This window comes from Artemia sp. Qi Xiang Cuo, chromosome 17 (assembly GCF_049724085.1).
Source record: "Artemia sp. Qi Xiang Cuo chromosome 17, ASM4972408v1, whole genome shotgun sequence".
NCBI lineage: Eukaryota > Metazoa > Arthropoda > Branchiopoda > Anostraca > Artemiidae > Artemia > Artemia sp. Qi Xiang Cuo.
The window spans coordinates 37,310,177-37,333,367 of NC_142810.1; the positions used below are offsets into that span (position 1 = coordinate 37,310,177).

Consider the following 23,191-nt stretch of genomic DNA (forward strand, 5'->3'; position numbering starts at 1 on the left):
AACAACATTTTACAAAATTCAAAACTTGTTTTTTTTTAATTTAATTTCTGATTGTTTTTTAAATAACGCCAGGATATATGGCTCCACCTCCACGGAAAAATCCCCCTTCCCAAGGAAACATCCTCTGGATAATACACCTCTGGTGAAAATTTACCCCGGACAATTACTCTTAACATCTCCATGTGTAAAATTGAATCGATAAAGAGAAAGTAAGACATAAAGAAATTTCGTATAGAAATCCTGGCAAATTCCCATGGTGTAAAATTTTCCCTGAAAATTTTACCCCCTAGAAACTTCCCTCTCCAAGGAAAATTATCTCCGTGCAACCCCCCCACTTCCCCCATAAGAAAATGTGTCCTCCCCTCCTTACCCGAAAAATGTATGCATACTTCCCAATAACAAATACTATACGTATACAATGGACAATTTTTATAACTTAAAGAATTTTCCCAGGGGCTTTGGGGGATCACGTTATTTCCAAAAAGATAGTTATTGGGCCTTTCAACTATGCTGAACAAAATAGCAATCTCAAAATTTTGATCAGACGATTTCGGGAAAAAAGTGTCACGGGAGGGGCCTAGTTGCCCTCCAATTTTTTGGTCACTTAAAAAGGACACTAGAACTTTTCATTTCTATTAGAATGAGCCCTCTCCTGACGTTCTAGGTCCACTAGTTCGATATAATCACCCCTGGGGAAAAAAAGAAAAAAAACAAATAGACACGCATCCGTGATCTTTCTTCTGACAAAAATTACAAAATTCCAAATTTTTGAAAATAGGAGCTTGAATCCTCTACAGTATGGTTCTTTGATACGCTGAATCTGATGGTGTGATTTTTATTAAAATTCTAGGTTTTCTGGGGGGTCTTTCCCCTTTTTTCGAAAACCAGACGAATTTTCTCAGGCTCGTAGCTTTAGAGGCTTTAGAAGCTTAAGAGGGTACCGCTTAAATTTCAGATGGGTAAGACTAAACTTAATGAAACTTATATATTTGGAATCAGCATAATAAGCTAATTTTTTTGATTATCTGTTGGTATCAGAATTCTGTTTTTTAGAGTTTTGGTTACTATTGAGTGGGGTCGCTCCTTACTTACAGTTTGTTACCACGAACTGTTTGATCAAGATTCTTGACCAAGTCATATAAATCTTCCTGTATTAGAAAGTAAGGTTCATTGATAGTATCACTTCCCACAAAATCCGGATCATTCCTTAATTCATTTTGAATATCGGGAACACTTTCAATTATTTTAGTCAGTGTTATATCATTGGGTGAAATAGGTATGGGAAGTCTTGGCACATCGAATTGCTGAATCTAAAGATGGATATATAACATGGGCTTGGAATTTTAGTTTCTCGAGATATATTTGTCAAGTACAGATGACAGTCTGTCAAATGATCCTTAGGTTCGTGCCGTATCATAGGCACTGCAAAAGCCATATGACGGGGCCCTTTTAACAAGCAAGTCAATAGGGTTACACATTTGGCATAACAGATTTCCCGGGTCCGTGTCTTGTTCTGGTCTGTTTTCGAAGAGGGCTGACCACACACATAGGCAGAATTTGTTTCTGTCATTAAGACACTTCCGAGACATTTTTCGCACACAATAAATTATTGACGTATAATGCACTAACTGGTACAGTATATTCACTTTTATCACAATTCAATTGTGAAATCAAAAGACAGTACAGGATTGACTTCTTTCTTTTCCACTTACTCCTTTTTTCAATCTGTTAAACACTGGAAGTTTTCCGACGGAAATTCGTCGATGGCATTTCGAAAGTGTCATGGCCCAAATTCTTTGCAAGGGTTTTTTTCTTAGAAAGGACATTCCCTTTCTGTCATTTACTTAATGAAATAAATTTTATTATTTGAGGCCGCCTTTCGTTGGAATATGGCATGACCATTAAAACTATATTGAAGAGAGTTATCAGAAAAACTAAACGCATGTTCCGACGAAGTTCTAAGCGCATGGGAATCTGCAAGTTGAAGAAACCTTGAATTAGAGACTGGGCAGACCTAACAGACATTTAACTCATGACAATGTTAAAGAATCTTAATATTTCTGTGTAACAAAAAACTCAATTTCTTGTTGCTTAGTTTAAATTAAAAACATTAACCTGGCCTTAGTCTTTTCTGTATTTTGTTTGGCAAATTGAACTGAAAAATACTCAAATAAACCAATATCAGTCGACAGAGGAAAGGTTCAGCTTGAGGCTGGTGATTAGCTTTTTTGTAGGACTTGATTGGTTTCAGAGTAAGATGACTCCATTTCAAAACTTGTGCTTTATTGGTTGCTTTTGCATTAGCCTCCTGTGAGAGTAAGAAATTGAAAAATGTCAAACCTTCATTTTTTGGAGGTAGATTGCTTTCTACTTACTTTTACAAGCTTTTTCCTCTTCTTGAATAGCCAAGTCACCACATACTTCTTCTGATGATAGTCAAACTTGCACGCCAAGAAGAATTTGAATTTTGTGCCTATATTGCTTCTCGAAAAGAACAGGTGCCTATGCCCAATAGCACAGATAAAAAAAAAATCGAAGATCATGTCGTACTAAAATTTAGGTTTGACGACGCGTTGGTGCTGAACCGAAAATTTGAATTTGTAGCAGAATTCTCTGGAGATTTGGAGTAGATATTATTAGGGGAGGGTGAATATAACATTTTCAATAGAATTCCAGTTTTTTCGTAGATTCCGTTGGTCCGTTTTTTTGCTTGTAGAAAGACATCATATTCCGTAGATCTACCGAAAATACTATAGAAGTCAAGAAACTGCTTGTAGTGACAGATCTGTAAGTGAAATGTCATTGTTGAATTATTTGTGAGTTCACCAGCAGGAATCATCAAACATTACATGTCAAATGTTGCCACAATGGAATGAAATGTAATATAAAACACTTGTTCTTCTCAATTTTTATAAACTAATAAACAGGAAAAAAATTGAAATCTATTTTGAAAAAATTGAAAGAATGGTTGGTAATGGAACATTTCTCACATCATTTTTGGAATCAACAGATGACAATACACAAGAAACTCCTGAGATTGTTCATAAAAAAAAAAAAGAATATTGTTGACCAGTTGGCTCCGATATTTGATTGAATTAGTGCTATTCAAATTGTTTTTTTTTTTTTTTAAGCTACCTCCAAAAAGGTATCCACACCTAGAAAATATGCAGCTCCGAGTTTGTGTATTGATGTTTCAGCTATTGCGCCCGTGGCTACTGGAAAATTTGCAAATAATGGTTAGTCAATTATTCCCTTTGCACTATCTTATTGTTTTCTGTCTCTCCTTCTCTCTTTGCTTCCAATATCATCTTGTTTTTAAGTCATTTTATCTTCTTTTACTTTTTATTTTACTCCTCCCCCCTCCTCTTAAGCCCTATTTATTTCCAAAAAGTTCATAGAATTTGAGCTTAGCAGTATATTTTTACATTCCGCGAGCGGTGCTTTTGGAATCTTGTTTTGTGATAATCTGGTTTGACTGATTTGGAGTCCGTAAATAAACATTAAAAAGAAGTAACTATTCTTACTTTTAACAATTTGAATGAGACTAGATTAGTTCAATAGCGAATGTTTTGTTTCTTGAAATTAAATTTGCTGTATTGTTTTGCTGTAACAACAAATCTTCATTTATTTCCGTGGTTTAACATTTAACTAAATTTGAAAAAAAAAAAATTTTCGAGACGCCGTTTTGATAAAGAAAAGTAAATAGCAATATTGTAATCTGAAATGAGCAGAAACAGTCATAATATAGATCAAATTGAAAACAAGCAGGAATTACTGTGAATGCTACTATTACTGCTACCACTGATTTTTTTTTTCTTTAAAATTGATTGATAGTTGGACACTTCTTGAAAGCTAAGGCCTAAAGATCTGACAGGTGGTAAATGAGTTTTAGAAATATGGAGTTAGAGACAAATTATCGAAGATTATAGACACGATTTTTGAGAAAGAGAAAATACCTAGCGATTTTTAGAAATCTTTAATTAAACCTTTCATTAAAGAGGTGATAAGAGCGAGTGTGGTAATTACAAAGGCACAACGAGGATTTCTCTCGTATTAGATTACATAGCATGATAACACTTATTATACTAAACGACGCCGAAGATAAATTTTTAACAGAAGAAGATTGTGGCCATGTGCAGCGGTATTGCACTGCCTGAGTAAAGGGCGATGTGGGCACAATGTATTATTCATTTATTTTTGATACTTTTTGAAGTAATCTATTTAATTTTCAACAAAACAAAAATAAAACTTCAGTCATTAAGAGGCTTTCAGGGGCTGGCATTCCAACCCATATTTCTGGCAATTCGTGTAATTTTAAAGTTCGACTGGGTCATTAATTTAAATTGACCTTTGTACTAGGTTTCATTTTTCCCTTTGTAGTACTTTCTCTCTGTTTTCATTTTGATTTATTATGTAAGTCTTCTAAGTTCAGGTTTTGATGTTGCTCTTTACTTTACCATACTTTGCTTTTTAATAACTTTTTTACTTAATTCGAGTCTAAGCTCGTTTTGCTGTCGGTATTCTTTTCTTATGTACTTCTATAGATTGATGAAGTTGAATTATTTTAACTATTTGTTTTGATGTTGATCTATTTGATTTGTTTTGATGTTTTTTTTTTCTATTTAAATTTCTTTTCCTTCAGAAATAAAATTCTAGATTGTTATCTAAATTTTGCACGAACTTTAAATGTTTAATCAGAATAACTACTTGCAGTTCTGTCTCTAAACTTTTACGATTATAGACCTTCAAGATATGTGAAAGGTAAAACTTTCCATTGTGACAGGTTACATTTTACTCTCATGAAAGATAAAAAGGCAAAATGATTCGCCTTCTTACTTTTCACGTAAGAAAGGTGATTTGTCACTTTAATTTTGAGGTTTTTCTTTTTACATTATTATCTGGTGTCGTGGACTTCTATCTACTTTTTATTCTCGTTTTTGCACTGACAACGGCTGAGTGGTGGTCTCAGCCAGAATATTTGCATTTTCATTCTTTCTTCTTTTTTTTTTACTGATTATAAATCACTTCGCTTTACGACGTTTACTCTTATTGTCGCGCTTAGCCAGTACGGTCTCACAAATTATCAAAGCCGGTCTCACAACAGATCAAAGCCAGTACAAGACAATGCCTACAGTTCATTAACCACAGGGAGTTGGAGAAGGGAGTTTACGCACTGTTGATTATGGGAGATGGAGCTTACTCGCTTCTTAACAAGTGAATTTGAAGACGGAGCTTGCGCACTGTTGACCGAAGGGGTTTGGAGACGGGGTTTGCACAGTGGATACCAAAAATGGATTGGAAAAAGAGGACATGTCTGTTGACCAGAGGGGGCCAGAAGCGGAGCCTTCACACTTTGACCAAAGAGCTTCGAAGACTGAGCGTACGGACAATTGACCGGAGCGTTCCCAAGTGATCAGGAGTAAAAAAGGGTATAGCGTGCTTATATTATTGAATTTAGAGATGGGGCAGCTTTAGAGAGATAGGCCCAAGAGCCTAACTTCGGTCCCTTTCATCATTAAGATTGAAAATCTTTGTATCAAATCCTTTATTCCAGTAAGGTGTCTGTTGAACTGAATCTATGAAACTTCTGTCATGATGGGATACTTATATGATTTGGACCCCTACCCCATTCTCATTAGTGAAGCTCTATTTTATTCTTAATAAAGAAAAATCTGTTGTTTAAGACAGGATCATAAAAACACTCTCATCCATCCATGTAGCATCTTTGCTCATGACAAAATATCGTGATTGCTCGGAATAGCAATTCCATCTTATTGAAAAAGTTGTGTTTTTAAATTACATTTATTTAAAAAAAAATTGTGATATATTTGGCACTTTTATAGAAATCTCTACAAAAACTAAGATTCCTGAGAAATGAAATTGAATATTTTATTTATTTGGTCTTATTCTTTCGATCTTATTTTTGTGGAAGTCGTCTATTCAGAGTTCGTTTTTGGGTATTAATTATTTGCTTTTCTATTCTCTCTATTTTTCTGTTTCACGTTCTCTCTGTTTATCTTTTTTCCTCTCTCTCTCTCTCTTTTTTCCGGTTACTCTCTCCTCCCATGGGATCAGCCAAATATAGGACTTTGCTGTTTTGGTCTTAATCCTTTTGTCTTTTTTTTTTCTTGAAACCTTCCAATTTTAGAGTTTTGTTTTGGTTATTAGTTCTGGGCTTTCTGAATTTCATTTTTTTTTTTTTTTTTTTTTTTGCTTTTTTGTTTCTTTCTAGCGTCTAATGATACCCGATCATGGAAGTCAAGTTCAGGAGCCCAAGAATTGATGTCGACCAAACAAAGTCAGGTGTTCTCTGATGAAAGCTGTGAAGAAGTGAGTAGCATACTCTTAATGTTTAAATTTTTTATTGTGAATCGTAAAATAATTATCGCTTGGGTCATAAAAAGTAAAGGTGTTCAAAGGAAACTTTTTTCAATATGCCTATAACCTTTCTCCTTAAACAAACAGAAATCAAAACAAAAAAATTAAGTTAAACTTGAGGCGAGGAGAAATTACCACAAATAAGAGCATGGGTACTGCTCATAAACCCTCTAAAGGGCAGAGCTTCTTCCACACTTTACTTAAATCGACATATACTTTAAACACCCATTTAGCATACACTTTACTGAAAACATCCTTTTAGTATCATAACAATGAACAAGGAAAATTGCTAAGATTTCTAGGAATTGATATCGTTATTTCTAAGGATATAGCCCTAGGCTATATACAAAACTTAGCTGACTTTTTTGTACTTATTTCTCATCAACAATTGGCTCATAATGCAAAAAAAAAAGAAAAAAAAAGAAAAAAAAGTCAGCAACGTTCTATAGATACCGTAGTGATTCATCCAGCCATTACTTACTTCTAGCAGGACCAGCCGTTTCTTTGGCAAACTTAAGCCTGCGCATGTCTCATTTGTGGCCGAATTTTCGGAAGCCTCGAGCAGGCTCCAGATCGTGCTAACTAGTGACCACCAATTTTTTAATCGCCCTTGTTTTCTTCTACGCCATCTTGATAGGGGTTTTGTAAGAAGTATCTGTTTAATGAGGCGGTCGTGGGAGTGACTCAAAATGTCGTTGGGGCGTTGTGGTATCTAGCCATGAGGGGAGCTGGGACGGAATCACGTACTAGTGATTATTAAATGTGGAAAGCACGCTGGATGTCAAATAGACAGAGAATCAGCTTGTCAGTCCATCTCCTCGCATCTCTGCTGGTATATTTATCTTTCTGCTTCTGAACTTATCAAAAATTCTGCAAATGTCCCTAAACTGAAAATTAGAGAAATTCAAAATTCTGCACTTTTCGGTACTCCAATCTGAGGAAAAAATTGTGTCTACCTCCTGCAGGACCTCTTAAATTGAAAATTGTCCAATGGAATATTTAGGCACGAGAATATTAGCCGAAGAAAAAGAAAATTTATAGTGGGCATGTGAAAGGTTTTAACATACGCATATAATATGTTTCTCTTTCGGACAAAAATGAATATTTGACGATTCGTCTTTTTTTATAAATTTGTTGCATTTTAATAATGGAATTGTCAACTGTCAACAAAAAGATAGTGCCGCAAGAATCATAAAAAGTTCACTTTCATTTAAAGCTTAAGCCCTGTAAATCAATTGAAATACCGATGTGACCCTATTTCCACTGCAGCTACCAAATAGCTTGGCTACAGGTTCTACTACCATGTCATCCGCTTGGCTCAGAATCCATTGCCATTCATTGTCTCTGCTAAAAAGATCAAAGCTAGTCAGCGGCACCTATATCGTTTTTATTTCGCAGGACATATCCACTATAGTAACACCAATGTCCCTCAAATGCTCTTGTGTAAACGAAGTAACGGCCACTTTCAAAAGTTATACCAACGTAGTAGCTTACGATTTCCAAAGCCAAGAGCCCTAATTCTTCTTTGAAAACGTTGAATATTTATCACCCTCCATGCCTCTGTCCAACAAAAATCCACAGTTTTTCATAGATATGTTGACAGAGTTGGCGACACTAAATCAATAGACCCTATGTACATCCAGGTTGTCAAAAGGATCTCTTTTCCACGCTACCTTAAAGCAGCAGATGGGTCAATTCACACAGAAGATTTCGAGAAAGGAAATTTAAAACTCATGTCAATAAAAAAAGACCAGCAATTAATTTAAGAAACTTTTTCGACAATTTAAGTTTTTCAAAGAAAAGTAAATAGCTACATTAAACCAAAAATGATCAAAGTATATTTTAAGTGTTTTTACTTTTTTAACTTTAATAAATCCAAAATTACTAAGATTTTTACGAATCAGCAATGTTCCTGGGACATTTTTGATATGCCTTTTTGATAACCTGCATGCTTATAATGCATTTTGATTTAGTTCAATATCCCCTCATTATTTCCTGAAATGTTCACTTAATACCCTTAGCTTTAGTAGTTGTAGTAGCAGTATTAGTAGCATGCACATAGTTCCTTTTGGTTAATAATTTCCTAGATCACACGGCTTTTCCATTTACAGAATTTCAGAGAGAAAAAAACTGGTATAATTTAAATAAAACAGTGGAAAAAAAATAACAACAACAAACTTCAAATAATAAAAATTCGAATATTTCGACTCCACTTGCGAGAGCCTTTGTCAACGGAAAAAAAAGTTAAGGTTAAATTAAATTAAACGCAACTTATAAAGAAAAACACACAAAAAAAATTAAGTAAAACTCAGATCTTAATAACCTCCAAAATACTGCAATCGGTGTAAAAAGCTTGAATAATCACACATAAATGACAAAAGATTGTCTCTTGTACACCAGATTGTCTCTCGTATAATTTCGGTTTGCCAAACTCTTATACACCTTTTCGTTAGTTCAACATCACCCACAACAGACCCAGTAAGTTTCAACTTAATATTCGAAACCATTCCTAAGATATTGCAGATGTGCCCTTTTTACAACCTGCGTGCACACAATATGTTTCGATTTATTTCAATTTTCCCCTCAATATTCTCCAAAACTTTCATCTTAATACCCTCAGCTTTTTTTAGTAGCAGTAGTCTTAGTAGTAGTTGTTACAGTAGTAGCAGTAGTAGTATGCATTTATTGCCTTTTGGTCAGTTGAACATTCCTCTCGTGATGGCCTGGAAGTTTCCACTTAATACTCTATGCCGTTCCTAAGATATTGCTGATACGCCATTTTGACAACCTGTATGCGCGTAGTGTGTTTCGTTTTATATCAACTACCCCCTCAATATTCCCTGAAAATTTTACCTTAATACTCTTAGCCTTAGTAGTAGTCGCAGTTGAAATAGTAGTTATTGTACTAGTGGTAGTATCAGCAGTAATAGTAGTAGTAGTAGCAGTACCAGTTGTAGCGATAGTAACAGCTTGCACGTGTTGCGGTTAGTCTTTTGATCATCCTCCTCATCATTCCTGAAAGTTCCAACTGAATACCCTAAGTCGTTTCTGAGATATGCCCTTCTTACAAACTGCATACACAATGTCTGTTTTGATTTAGTTCAACACTCTCCCTAACTTTCCCTGAAAGCTTCACCCTAGTACTGGTATCCTGTTTGGACACCAAGGGTCAAAGTTGTCCTCTTTCCCGAACAGCAAATGCTATATGTATAAACCCTAGGCGAATTGCATAACTTACAGCCCTTGATCCAAGGACTGTGCCGGGGTTGTCATCTCCAGAGGCATAGCTATTGGAATTTTCAACTATGTTGAACAAAATGGATATTTCAAGATTTTATCGGATCTCTTTAGGAGAATAATGGGCCTGAGGAGTGGGGGGGGGGGGGGTTCTTGCCCTTCAGTCACTTTTCATTCTTAAAAAAGAAAGTGAAATTATAATTTCCAATCAGATTAGCTTCCTCCGAAGTTTCTACAACAACCCTTTTCATGCAGAGTTTCTAGGGGAAAAGAAAAAGAAAATAAATAAATAACACATAGATCCCACTTTGCTCTTTACTCAGGCAGCGCTATTGTGCTGTCTTTGATAAACAAAATTAAATCAAAACTCTAAGGGCATCTGGAGGGGGATAGTTGATTAAAACTTGTCTCTACTCAAGGTTTTAACATGACCCTTCCCCCCTCCATCCTCTATCGCTTTTAGATTCCCTTCTCAAAACTGATCCAAATTGATTTTTTTTTTCAAAATATTAATCCAAATATCAATCAAAATATGATCCAAATTATATTTTTTTGTTCAAAATAGTCAAAATGCCGAATGACTAATCCTCCAGGGATGACATGACCCCATAGCACCCGGGGCAAGGATTGTAAATTGTATAACTTGTCCATTGTTTACATATGGAATTTTCTTTTGGGAAAGGGGGAATGTTTGATCCTTGTGTGTCCGAAAAACCTAATGATATTAAGTTGAAACTTCGTGGAATGTTGAAAAAGACGTTAAAATAAATGAAAAGACCTATCATTTAATTTCAACATCTTTAAAAATATCTTAGGTATGATTAACTTTAAACTTTCAGGTCTGCTACTGCTACTACTACAGTGATTGCAACTGCGACTACTTACGACTCTAACTGCGACCTCTTGCACCTCGACTACTTGCGACTGCGACTACTTGCAAATTTGACTGTGACTACTTGTGACTGTGACTGTGACTACTTGTAACTGCATTTGACGTTACATGTAACTGAGACTCGTTGCTCTTGCGACTATTGGAAAATGCGACAACTTGCACTACTTGCAACTGCGATTATTTGCAATTGCGACTTGTTGCAACAATAGCTGATTGCGACTCCCACTGTTACTAGTTGTGACTGCAACTACTTGCAACTGTGACTACTTGTTACTGTGACTTCTAGTGACTGCAACTTCTTGTGACTTCGAAAGGGACAACCTGTGAATGTGACCACTTGTGACTGCGTCTTCGGCTGCTTGCGTTTGCAATTGCGACTGCTTGTGACTTTAGCTACAAGTACTTATGATTCCAACTACTTGCAAGTGGAACTACTTGAGACTACAGCTTCTACCTTACTGTTCGTAACTGTAACTGCTAGTACTACTTTTACAGCTACAGCTTCCTCGACTACTACTGCTACTACTAAAACTAGTACTACTAATAATACTACTACTACTAATACTACTACTACTATTGAACTAAATCAAAAGAGATTAAGTGCATTCAGGATGTCAAAAGTGCTAATCTGCAATATCTGAGAAATAGCTAAGGCTTTAAAGTTGAGAATTTCAGGGAGTAGTGTGGGCAAAAGGGTGTATCTAAGCGTCTCTGTATTAATCTCAGGAACGGCTACAGGAATTAAGTTGAAACTTCCAGGAAATATTGAGGGGGGTGTGAAACGAAATCAGAAGCCCCTATATGCATCCAGGTTTTCAAAGTGGTATATCTGTAGTGTCTCAAGAACAATTACGTTTATTATCGTTTATTAACTTGAAACTCTCAGAGAATGTTGGGGGGCTACTTTTTTACGAGTCGGAAAGAAATTTCTATAAAGGTTGTAACTATGTACAACCCCTCCCCCCTAGATACGGTCCTGCATATATGCAATATCCCAGTAACAGTTAAAGGTATCAAGTGGGAGTAATCAGAGAGTGTTGAGGGGAATTTTGAATTTAATGAAAAGAAACTGTGAGCATTCCGGCTGTCACAAGGGCTTATCCGCAGTGTCTCTGGAACTTTTAATGGTATTAGTTTGAAACTTTCAAGAGATGTTGAGGGGGATGCAAAACTAAATAGAAATGTATTACATACATCTTGAAAGTCAAAATGATGTCTGCAGTATCCCAAAAACGATAAGATTATCAAACACTAGTACTACAACTAATGCTACTACTACCATTGAACTAAATCAAAAGAGATTAAGTGCATTCAGGATGTCAAAAGTGCTAATCTGCAATATCTGGGAAATAGCTAAGACTTTAAAGTTAAAAATTTCAGGGAGTAGTGTGGGGCGTTTTGAATTAAACTTATAGACACTATTTGCATCCCCGTGCTAAAAAAAACGTATCTGCAATATCCCAGTGACTGCTAAGGGTATTAAGTTGAAACTGTCGGAAAATAATGAGCGGAATGTTGTACTAAATCGAAATACCTAAGGTTGATCCGAATCGGCAAAAGGGTGTATCTAAGCGTCTCTGTATTAATCTCAGGAACGGCTATATGTATTTAGTTGAAACTTACAGGATATATTGCGGGGGGGGGTGTGAAACGAAATCAGGAGACCCTATATGCATCCAGGTTGTCAAAGTGGCATTTCTGTAGTGTCTCAAGAACAATTAAGGTTATTAAGTTGAAACTCTCAGAGAATGCTAGTATTAAAGGGGGGGGGGGTGGCTTTGTAGTTGTCAAACTCCTGTTTGTAGTAATTTCTGTTCCTTTAAGTATTCGTTTTATTTTTACTCGTTTTAGGATTTGTTTAATTATCTGTTAGTCGTCTTTATTATCTTCGTGTTTGATGGGATCATATGTTATTTTAATTTCTGCTCGTTTTGGGTTCCATGTAGTCTTTGATAGTAATTTCTGGTCGTTTTAAATTTGAATTATTATAGGGGTATATTTCTGCCACCAGAATTAGTGAGAAAATAAATATATTAGAAACAATAATATGTTTTTTTTCTTGCAATTAAACAACACCTTAAATAAATCGAAATTAGTAAAATCACAGCAGCTTTTATTTCACGATTTTTAAAACCCATCGGAAATGGAAATGTTTAAAAAACCGTCTCCCTTGGCGGTTATTACTGGAAATGTTTGTATATATATATATATATATATATATATATATATATATATATATATATATATATATATATATATATATATATATATATATATATATATATAATGTGTGTGTTTATATATATTTGTTCAATATATAGGCTATTAGATTCTCGTAAAAGTTGGAAATTTTTATTCCCCCCCCCCAGTCAAAAAGGGGCTATTAATCTTATCAAAAGTCAATAATCGATATCCCAGGATCAGTTTAGTTATAGAGTTGACACTTTCGGTGATTAGTGGGGGTGATTCTGGTGGACTTCCAAAGGAAAGTAAAGAGCAATAATAAAACTTAAAATATACATTTTAATATCTTAAATAAATTTCAAACTGATTATTTTAGTTACAAAATAAGTTGTTAAATATGCAGGCTAGCAGATTCTGATAAAAAAAAATCTTCAAATTTTTATCCCCCTCCCAGCTCCGAAAACTTTATAAGTGTTATAAAAGTCAATAACTAATATTTAAGGATCGATTGGAATTTTCATGATGAAATTTTCTGTGCTTGATAAGGGGGTGAATATTGAATTAAACCCATAGATTTTTTTTAGCTTTGACTTTCAAAGGAAAGTAAAGAACAACATCAAAACTTAAAATACATATCTTAATATCTCAAAATAGATTACAAACTGAATACTTCTAATTACATAATAAGAATTTTCAATATATAGCCAGTTGATTATGATAAAAAACAAAATCGGAGATTTTTATCCGCTGAGGTCAAAAATGGCTACAGATGTTATGAAAAGTCAATAATTGACATCCAAGGATGGATTAGAGTTATTGTGCTGTAACTTTTAAAAGGATGACGGAAAATGAATTTTGAACTACATCCAAAGGCCCAGGTTTTAAGGAGGGCATATCTGTAAGTATTTCAGGAATAGATAAGGTATTAACTTACAAACTTTTAAGGAATGTTGAGGGTGAGGGTGCTCCACTGAATCAAAACATGCTATGTGTATCCAGGTTGTCAAAATGATATAGCGGCACTTTGGAAATTTTGAGGGGGGGGGGGGGGCTGAACTCAATCAAGACATTACGACCATCTAGGTTGTCAAAATATCTTTTTTCAACACCACACTACGTATACGCTTACGTTAAAATATTAAATAAAAGAATTTGGAAAATCAGAAATAAAGAGAGCTGAACGACGCTTCTTATATATATTTATTCTCTTTATGCAAATACCAATTAAATTAACATTTCGGTTTAATGACATAGTGAATTGTTGATATTTCCAAGAACTAATATAATTATATATTTAACATTCTGTTTAGTTTCATTGGTTCTTTCCATTCATCTTGATTATAATGATTTATTTCTATTTCTGATCGTTTCAGGTTTAATTTATTCTTTGATAGCAATTAAAGTTTTAAGTTTGCCTTCCTATAGGAATATACTTCTTGTCGTTTTAAGTCTTAATATGGCTCTTTACTTTATTTTGAAAACTTCTTTTCCGGAAAAGGTCCTTTTTTAATTTAGTTTACTAAAAGTTTCTCACGCGTACTCAATGGAGGCTCCTTTTAAGTACTATAAAATAAGTGAAATTATTGCTTGCAGAGCGGGATTGGATCATCTTTATCTTTGGCTCAAGAAGTTCAAGAAATGGATGACCGCAGTTTATATGCCATCTATTTGCAAAGTATCTTCATGTCCAAGAAAGCTGAACAGGTACAATCTAAGAAGAAACGAGAATACGAGGTGAACATCGTTTTTTTTATTCACAATTAGTGATATATCAGGTCAGCTCACTGTCGTGCAGAGCAATTTTCTCATTCCTCCTCTAAAGTCTGCCTTAATTCATCTCCTCACCAAAGTGAATGGTCAAATTTCCTCACTAAAGTGATAAGCTGAGTAAGTCTTAGCATAATTTTACTAGGAGCAAAGCATACTGAACGGTAGGTATAAAAGAAGGCATACCAAGTCAACCTGTCAAAATTCTTCACACATGACCCTTGCTGATATTCAGTGCAAAGAACAAAGTGTACAAACACAAACACTGAACTTTATAGATTTACTAGGAAAACAGCTCTTTAGCTATCAAAAAGACAGCTTTCCCATCTTATAAGATAATTTATTTTTGCCCGCTTACAACACACAAAAAAGAAGCGGAGTAAAGAAAAAAAATATAAAAAACAATCAACTTCTAAACAAAAAAAAATACATTATACAAAATTCATCCAATCAGCACCTGTAAATAATGTTAAATGGCAGAAAACGAGGCCAACAATTTAGACTTTTCTTAAACGCGTCGCTCTCTAATCAATCCACTATATCTAAAGGGTCAGGAAAACAATATCTTTGCATAATAAAACTAGTCCTGTAATACAGCGAGAATCTTAATAAAAACTTCAAAAATTGACAAAACCCCGGTCGAACCTTTAACTGATCAGTTTTAGACAGCGCATCCCAAATTAACGAAATATACAGCGCGTGAGTCAGAGCCAGGGCACTATATAGTTTGGCAAGTACGGGCTTAATATAACTATACTTCAGTGCAGCAAGTTTGGTATAGATGGCGCGGAAAAGTTTTCAGCCCTCGCAAATATAGCCCGGGATCAGCACTCTCCATTTTCTTTCTTCGCTTTGATTACTAAAACTTTAAACTTTCGTAAATAAAAACTTATGCCGCCTTCTTCTGTTCACATTCCACTTGCTATGGTCAGCAGCACAGGATCATGCCATTGCATACTTGCTGTCATGTGTGATAATTAGAGACCAAAGCCCTTATATTGAAGGATCTTTTTGACAAATAATGTTTTAAGACCTGGGAACAGTAGCTTTAACATTGTAGAAAAAAAAATCAGCAAATTGTGTAAAACTTGTTTAACAAAAAAGCTACTTGACTGACGTCGAAGATCAGTTTAAAGACCCGTAAAGTATTCTGAGAAAACTTTGGGGTATTTTGTTGGACAAGTACATAGCCATGAATTATTGTAGTTTTAAGGGCTTATTTTCGCTTTGCTTGGGATGAGAGATTAGCAGCAAGAATAATGCGTGAAAATCATGTCCATCTTTTGGAATTTAAGTAAACTTTCCTATAAACATTATGACAATCCTTTTAGTATTGTGTACATTTGTGGACACTACAACTAGGTTAAGCATAAGATGCAACTTCACTTGCATATTCTTTGGCGTAGTTTAGTTTTACTAAACTTTAAGCAAATTTCTTAGAAAATTGGCACGCTAAAATTTTCTGGCCTTAAAAAACGATCTAGGTAGGTCATACTTAAGGAAATTCGTTTAAAGCCTTAATTTTCTAATAAATTTTTTTTCTATGAATGAAGTCACACTCACATGCATTTCTTATCATTCTGTTTACTAAATTTTAATGATATATCGCACACAAGAGTAGGTAAAGGCTCAATGCTTGCGGGCCGTTTTTGCTACCTTAGCATTTTATTTTGCTTTCTGGGTAAATGCATTGAATTTTGGTTTTTTTCTGGTTTCTATCTTAGTTGTTATCTCTCCTTTCTTCCTAAGCTATGGTTTACGTGTGGTATTTTAACACAAATAGTTTGTCCATATTTGTTTTGTTTCTGATTAGAACAGCAGAACTTTTTATCTAGGTTAGTGTTATTGCATCGAATTCGGGTTTTGAATCAAAATGTATTTTTATAAAATATCCAGGTTTTCAACCGCTGGTAAAATGTTTGTCTGGATTTTCCCGCAACTTTTAAATCGGCCACTGTTTCCAAAAAGTTAAAATGTTTTCATTGATTTATATACCATTTCACCAATAATTTTTTCGATGGTTTCTTTTAACTTAATTTCAACGGGTAATTTTATACCACATTTCTTTGAGGGAAGACGAAGGACTAGATGAGACCAAGAAGGTTGGAAAGACCAGACTAAGTTTTAAGCCAGTCTAGAAAACAGATAAGAAGGTGAAATTTCCCCCAATACCTCGTTTAAATCTAATATTAAATTCTTATTTTCCCTTTTTTGACCTATTTCTTTTAATCCCGCCCCTGGAGTGTTTAATTTTAGTTTGTAAACATTAAAAATAGGTAATCCTTCCTATTTTTGATTGGCGCACACCCTTATACCATTCAGGGGCGGATCCAGGTTTGTTTAGGGGGGGGGAAAAATAGGTTGATCCAATAAACTTGTGTTAGGAGCAAGTTTAATTAACGCAAACTTGCGTTAATTAAGTAAATTACGATACTCTAGCCTATGTTAGGGGGGCCCTCCCCCCCCTGGATCCGCCACTGATACCAATCGCAGAATACCAAAAAACTCCGGATAAGACTAGATTAAATCGTATAACAGTAAAGAAAGTCAATAGAAGGAAAAGGGACTTGCGTGGCGCAAAGGAGGGGCAGGCGAGAACAAGAAGGGCAGAAAAAGGCTAAACCATGTAAAAACATAGTAAAGAAAATCAAAAGAAGGGACAAGAAGTAGCCTTTTGCAAAAAGAGGACCAGACAAGACCAAGAAGCTTGGAAAGAACCACACCAAGTCATAAGACAGTAAAGGAAGTCAAAAGAAGGTAAAGAAAGTAGCAAGGTTCAAAGGAGATTAGACGAAGAATCTCAGAAAAAGAATAGGCCATATAATGGCACAGTAAAGAAGGCCAAAAAAGGAGAAAGGAAGTCGCATGGGGTAAAAAGAGGGCCAGATGAAACCAAGAATGTTGGGAAGGATCCTTCGATCTAAGGGAGATAAAGTCGTAGAGGAGAAGGAGGGCCAAAAGGTTTTGATGAGATCAAGAAGTTTTGAGAGAATCACGCAAAGTCTTAAGCCAGGATAGAAATAAAGAGGAGGATGCGTAACTTCCCCCAAATCCCTCATTTAAATGTAATATGAAACTCTTATCTTCTTCTATTTTTAAGATATTTCTTTTAAATTTCAACCAGAGAGTTTTAGTTTTATTTTTTAAACAATCATGATATGCTAATCCTACCGTTTATTTTTAAGTTTACTGTCATATTTCTTTGGGTTAAAAGGGCGAGCGTATATGACCCCAATAGGGCCATCCCCCTAGTCATACGTTTGATTGTTCAGATTGTTGGTGCAACCCCCTACACCATTCGGAAGACATAAAAACACCCGAAAAGGGACTTTCGCTCTGTGAATCAAACAATTCGTGGTAACGAACAGTAAGTATGGAGCGACCCGGCTCAATAGTAACCGAAAACTCTAAAAAAACGAAACTTCTTTATTAACATCTCGTCCTTAAATTGAAATTGGTTTTGTATATTTTGATCATCATTTTCAAAAGTGTGTGGCTCATCCTCCTTTTTCTCTTTTTCTTTATCTCGAGTCACTGTATTTACTCTTTTAAGCATGGAGGTTGCTTTTAATGTAAGAAGGTTTCTGATATTTCCGAAATCTCCCCCTAGTAAAACGTCTACTGCAAGAGTAGGTACAACACCTACTTTTAATTCCTTTTTAACCGTATTTCCTTCTTTATTGGTGATTCAATCAGTTCATGGTAACGAACTGTAAGTAAGGAGCGATCCGGCTTAATAGTAACCAAAACTCTAAAAAACGGGTTTTTGATACCAATAGATACATCAAAAGAACCAGATTTTAATGCTGATTTCAAATAGATAAGTTTCATTAAGTTTAATCTTACCCATAAAAAGTTACGTGACGGAGAAAATTTGACTGATTTTCGAAAAAAGGAGGAAACACCCCGTTAAAGCTATATAACCTTAATGCAAATCACACCATCAGGTTCAGCGTATCAGAGAACCCTACTGTAGAGGTTTCAAGCTCCTATCTGCGAAAATGTGGAATTTTGTATTTTTTGACAGAAGAAAGATCACGGATGCGTGGTTATTTGTGTTTTTTTTCCCAGGGGGGATCGTCTCGACCCAGTGGTCCTAGAATATCGTGGGAGGGCTCATTCAAACGGAAATTAAAAGTTCTAGTGCCCTTTTTAAGTGACCAAAAAACTGGAAGGCAACTAGGCCCCCTCTCACGCTCATTTTTTTCCCAAAGTCACCCGATCAAAATTTTGAGATAGCTATTATGTTCAGCATGGTCGAAAATATATTAAATATGTCTTTTAGGATGACTTAGTCCCCCAAAGTCCCCGGGGGGAGGGCTGAAAGTTTTGAACTTTACCCAATGTTTACATGTAGTATTGGTTATTGGGAAGTAGACAGACGTTTTCAGGGATATTTTTTCTGGTAGTGGGTAGTGGGGAGTGGGGTCGGTGGTTATGTGGGAGGATCTTTCCATGGAAGAAGTTTTCATGGGGAAGTGACATTGCTATGAAGGGGGGGGCAGGATTTCCCAGCATAGTCAATACCTCGCTCTTTAAGCAAAAGATTTTTTAGTACTTTCATAAGAGCTAGTTATTCTAATTAACGGCCTTTGTGATTAAGGGGTCATTTTAAAGAATTGGAACAAAATTCGAACTTTAGCGTAGAGAGCGAGGTATTGACTAGGGGGTGCACCCACTAATATACGTAATAAAAATATACGGATATAGAAGGTCGTTACGTAAGTTAATTCGTAAGTTACGTATATTTATACTCACAAAAACGTTCGTAAATAAAATTAAACAACTTTCGAGAAAGCCATTTAACCAAATGAAAGTAAAATTAATATGCAAATTATGTTTTAATTATTCATGTACGGTGAGCCAAAATCAAAACCTGCATTAATTCGAAAACGTTGAAAAATTAAATAAAAAAGAATTAACTGAAAGTAAGGAGCAACATTAAAACTTAAAACGAACAGAAATTATTCTGTATATGAAAGGGGCGGTCCCCTCCTCAACGCCTCACTCTTTACGCTAAAGTTTTTTATTGTTTTGAAAAATAAAGTTGTGAGACAGAGTCAAACTTGAACGTAAAGAGTGAGGCGTTGAGGAGGGGGCCGCCCCTTTTATATGCGGAATAATTTCTGTTCGTTTTAATTTGTAATGTTGCTCCTTACTTTCAGTTAAAAAAAATTGTTTTTCTTTTATTTAATAGCCTGAAAGATGTTCGAGGAACATAACATTGGATTAAGAAATCTAATTTTCTTTTTTTTTAAAAAGCTATATCCTTTTGAGTTTCCCAGATAATTTTTATTCTATTTTTTAAACATTAGCAAACTTTGATTGTTCAGAATTGTTTACATTCCTATACCCTTCGGAAGACGCCAAAAATTGCCGGAAAAGGCTTATTAAGTAAGACATTAAATCGTGCTTAAATCCCTCTATTACATATTGAGCTCGTAATCATGGGTTCTTACATATTTGTGTACACTTCTATATTACTATTTTGTTTCTGCAATTAAAGACTTTTTCCTTCCTATTTTTCTTTATCAGATAAATTTTGAATTTGAACTGTAAAAGCTTTTTATTACATTCCATTTTCTTAGAATTTAGCAATTTAAATGTCTTATTTGTCTTCTTTTTTTACTTCAAATAGCTTAGTGCCTTTATTACAAGTCAATTTGCACCCCCCTTTTCCTAAAAATAGCCAACGTGCAAATCTTACTGAGTTCTGGGCACAAACAATCAAAGAATATAAAATCATGGGTGAGATAGCCTTGAAGTGTCTGTTGCCTATTGGGGACTGTAAACGGTCTATATACATTTATTTGGAATGGCGATGAAGGTTTGGGGTACCCAAAAATTAGAAGGGAGTAACCATAGTCCAAGACACATTATAATTATATTGTGATCCAAGACTCCATGTTAGCTAAATGACCAAATAGATATAACAAACATGATTTCTTTTTTTTTGGGGGGGGGTCCATTGAATTAAATTTCTAACCCAAAATTAGCGACATTTGAAACATTATAGCCCAAAAATCTGCCTTGCGGATTTTTACTTTTTAGTCACTTGTCACGCGAAGGTAAAAATTTATAGCCCAATTGGCGGGAAATAGCCCAACCTGAGAACACAGCTAGTTGTGATAAAATTATGTGTAGAAACATCTTCAAAACACGATACTCAGTTAGAAACACTGATTTGAATAGTACCACTAGTTAAAAAGTCAGTCAAGCTGAGGTCAGAGTTCAGAGTTACCGTCTCTCATAACATCAGTTTTACAAAAATTATAAAGTTTTCTCACTTTTACGTGCTGAAAATATGAAAGTCAACAATGAACTTATAATAATTATAACGCAGAAATTTTTCCAATTGACTTAACCTTGTTATTCAATAATATTTGTACCAAATAGTTTTTAAATTTTTCTGAAGAATTACATTGAGGTATGAAATCTTTATCGATTTGTAGTATTATGAATAGTAGTATAATAATAGAAATAAAACTTATATTGTAAACATTTCTATCTATAGCAGTCTTTTCTATCTATATTAAGAAGTGATAATTTTGCTGCTATTAAACAAATTATAATAAGATTCATTTCAACTCCCTTGAAATTAAAACAATTTCACTCGCGGTCATGCATTCGAATGGTAAACTTGTTTTAACTGTCACTGTTCTTTTGTCGCTACAATGCAATGTCAATTTATCTGGTGAATGAATGTAGCAACAGATTAAAAGCATAATCTAGATTTTTGCGCTCCCTATTAACGGCAGGATTATTGCCAGGGTTGCAGCCCCGTGAAAAAAAAATCACTAGATTCTGATTGCTAATCAGCTATGTTGATTGCTGATTGCTAATCAGCAATCAACATTTTGATTGCTAAATATCAGCTTATGTATATTAAAATGTCCATGCACATCCTTTTATATTTTTATCAGTAAATTGTAAATCTTGTTCTGGCGTTGGGAAAGCATAGGGGTTATAAGCCCTACTCATATTAATTTCTGCTCGTTATGAGTTTTACTCAGTTATTTATTGTAATTTCTGTTCGTTTTGAGTTTCATTTATTTATCGATGCTGATTTGTGGTAGTTTTATGCTTGGTAGATTATTTGATTTTATTTTTGCTCATTTTTGGTTTAATGGAGTTCTTTACTTTTCTTTGAAAAACTTATTTTGTGGAAAAAGTTTCTTTTTAATTAATTTCTTTTCGTTTTATATTGATATTGTCTTTTCGGGGAAAAAGAAAAGGATTCTTTAAATTTTTTCGTTTTTTCAAGACTTCATAGTTTGGCCTGCTATTTGTTTACTGGAGAAAAGTTTTCAGCAATTTAAAATCTTTTTAAAATCTGGGCACAAATTTAATTTAGTTTCATACTTCCTCTAGTTGACCTGAAATAGAAAACTTGATACCAGTCGCAAAAAAAATCTGTTTACTTTCTTTGATAGCTTGGATACACTTACGCTATTTTGATTTGGTTAAATTTTAAGAGCAGAAGTAGCCACGAAAGTTTGAACATAATACCCTCAATCGTTCTTGGGGTACTGCTGAGATGCCTTATTGGGAATTAGCATTAACACAGTGCATTTCGATTTAATCTTAAGGCAATATTTAGTTTTTAAACATAATGGGCAAATGGGAGGGTGGGCATGGGAGGGGACTAGTTGCCCTCCAATCACTTTTGACTATTTAAAAGGGCATTAGCCCTTTCTATTTTCAATTAAATGAGTCCTTTTTGAATTTCCTAAGACAACTCCTTCGATACGAAGTGCCCTGATCTAAAAAAAAAAAAAAAAAATAATAATGATACATTGTACCCACATCGATCTTTACTATAAAAATGTCGAGCCTTCCAATCACTTTTGACTGTTAAAAAGGGCACTAGTGTACCACGATGTATTTAAAATACAAGATTCTTTCCTTATAAAGATGATTCGGGCAGAAATTAAACGTTCCATAATTTAGTTCAAATACCGCTTCCAAGAGTATAAATTTGTAATCAGCAAAAATAGAAACTGCATTCTAGCTTCAGTCAAACAACGACGCTAGTCGTTCGAATTTCGCTAAGATAATTAGTAGCAAAAAAAATGCTATGCACAATATTTCAAAGAAGTTTAAATGGCAAAAAAACCGTGTGAATGCTTGAATCATCAAAAATATTTAAAATAGATTATTGGACGAGGATTCGCGTGCTTTTGCCACGTGAGCCAATGGCGAGCAGTCCTTACAGCGCAGGACGAAAGAACTGCGTTTGGTAGTGGGATAGATGTGCTTTTAATTTTAATCTTAAGTCAGATCTGAAACGATTAGAAAATCAGACCTAGAGAGATTCAGACGAAATTTTTATATTCTTGTCACTGTTATTGTCATTGAAGTGACCCGTTGCTGTGCAACTAAGCATGTAAGTTCAATAAATCTATTGTCTTTTTATCTGTGTTTATTTCATTTATATGTCTGCGTCTAGTCCAATAATAGGTAATTGGTTCGTAAGTCTCCAAGGTAAATGCTCACAAAGGAATCTGACCTCCAGATATCCCGAGAAAAAGAGGCCACGCTTTTTCATCCATACAAACACCAAATGTCGTTACCGCCACAGCTTAGAAAAAGTTTCTAGCCCCTGCTAGCCTATAAGTATTCGCGTCTTTGAAGTCATATCTAATTGCGCCGTGGGAACAAAGCTTTGAGACGTCAGATTTCTATCACCACAAACATCTATATAACAAATCGATTATTGCTACAAATGGCGCG

At 34.8% G+C, this 23,191-nt stretch overlaps 1 protein-coding gene across 1 annotated transcript in view; it reads left to right on the forward strand.

Annotated features, from left to right (window-relative positions):
* LOC148942162 (uncharacterized) overlaps positions 1 to 23,191 on the forward strand; it is an 82,845-nt gene that overhangs the window by 27,281 nt on the left and 32,373 nt on the right. Inside the window, exons 2-4 of the mRNA XM_089102967.1 lie at positions 3,132 to 3,236; positions 6,233 to 6,330; positions 14,285 to 14,425. Coding sequence (XP_088959093.1) covers positions 3,132 to 3,236; positions 6,233 to 6,330; positions 14,285 to 14,425 — 344 coding nt within the window. The remainder of the gene's footprint in view (positions 1 to 3,131; positions 3,237 to 6,232; positions 6,331 to 14,284; positions 14,426 to 23,191) is intronic.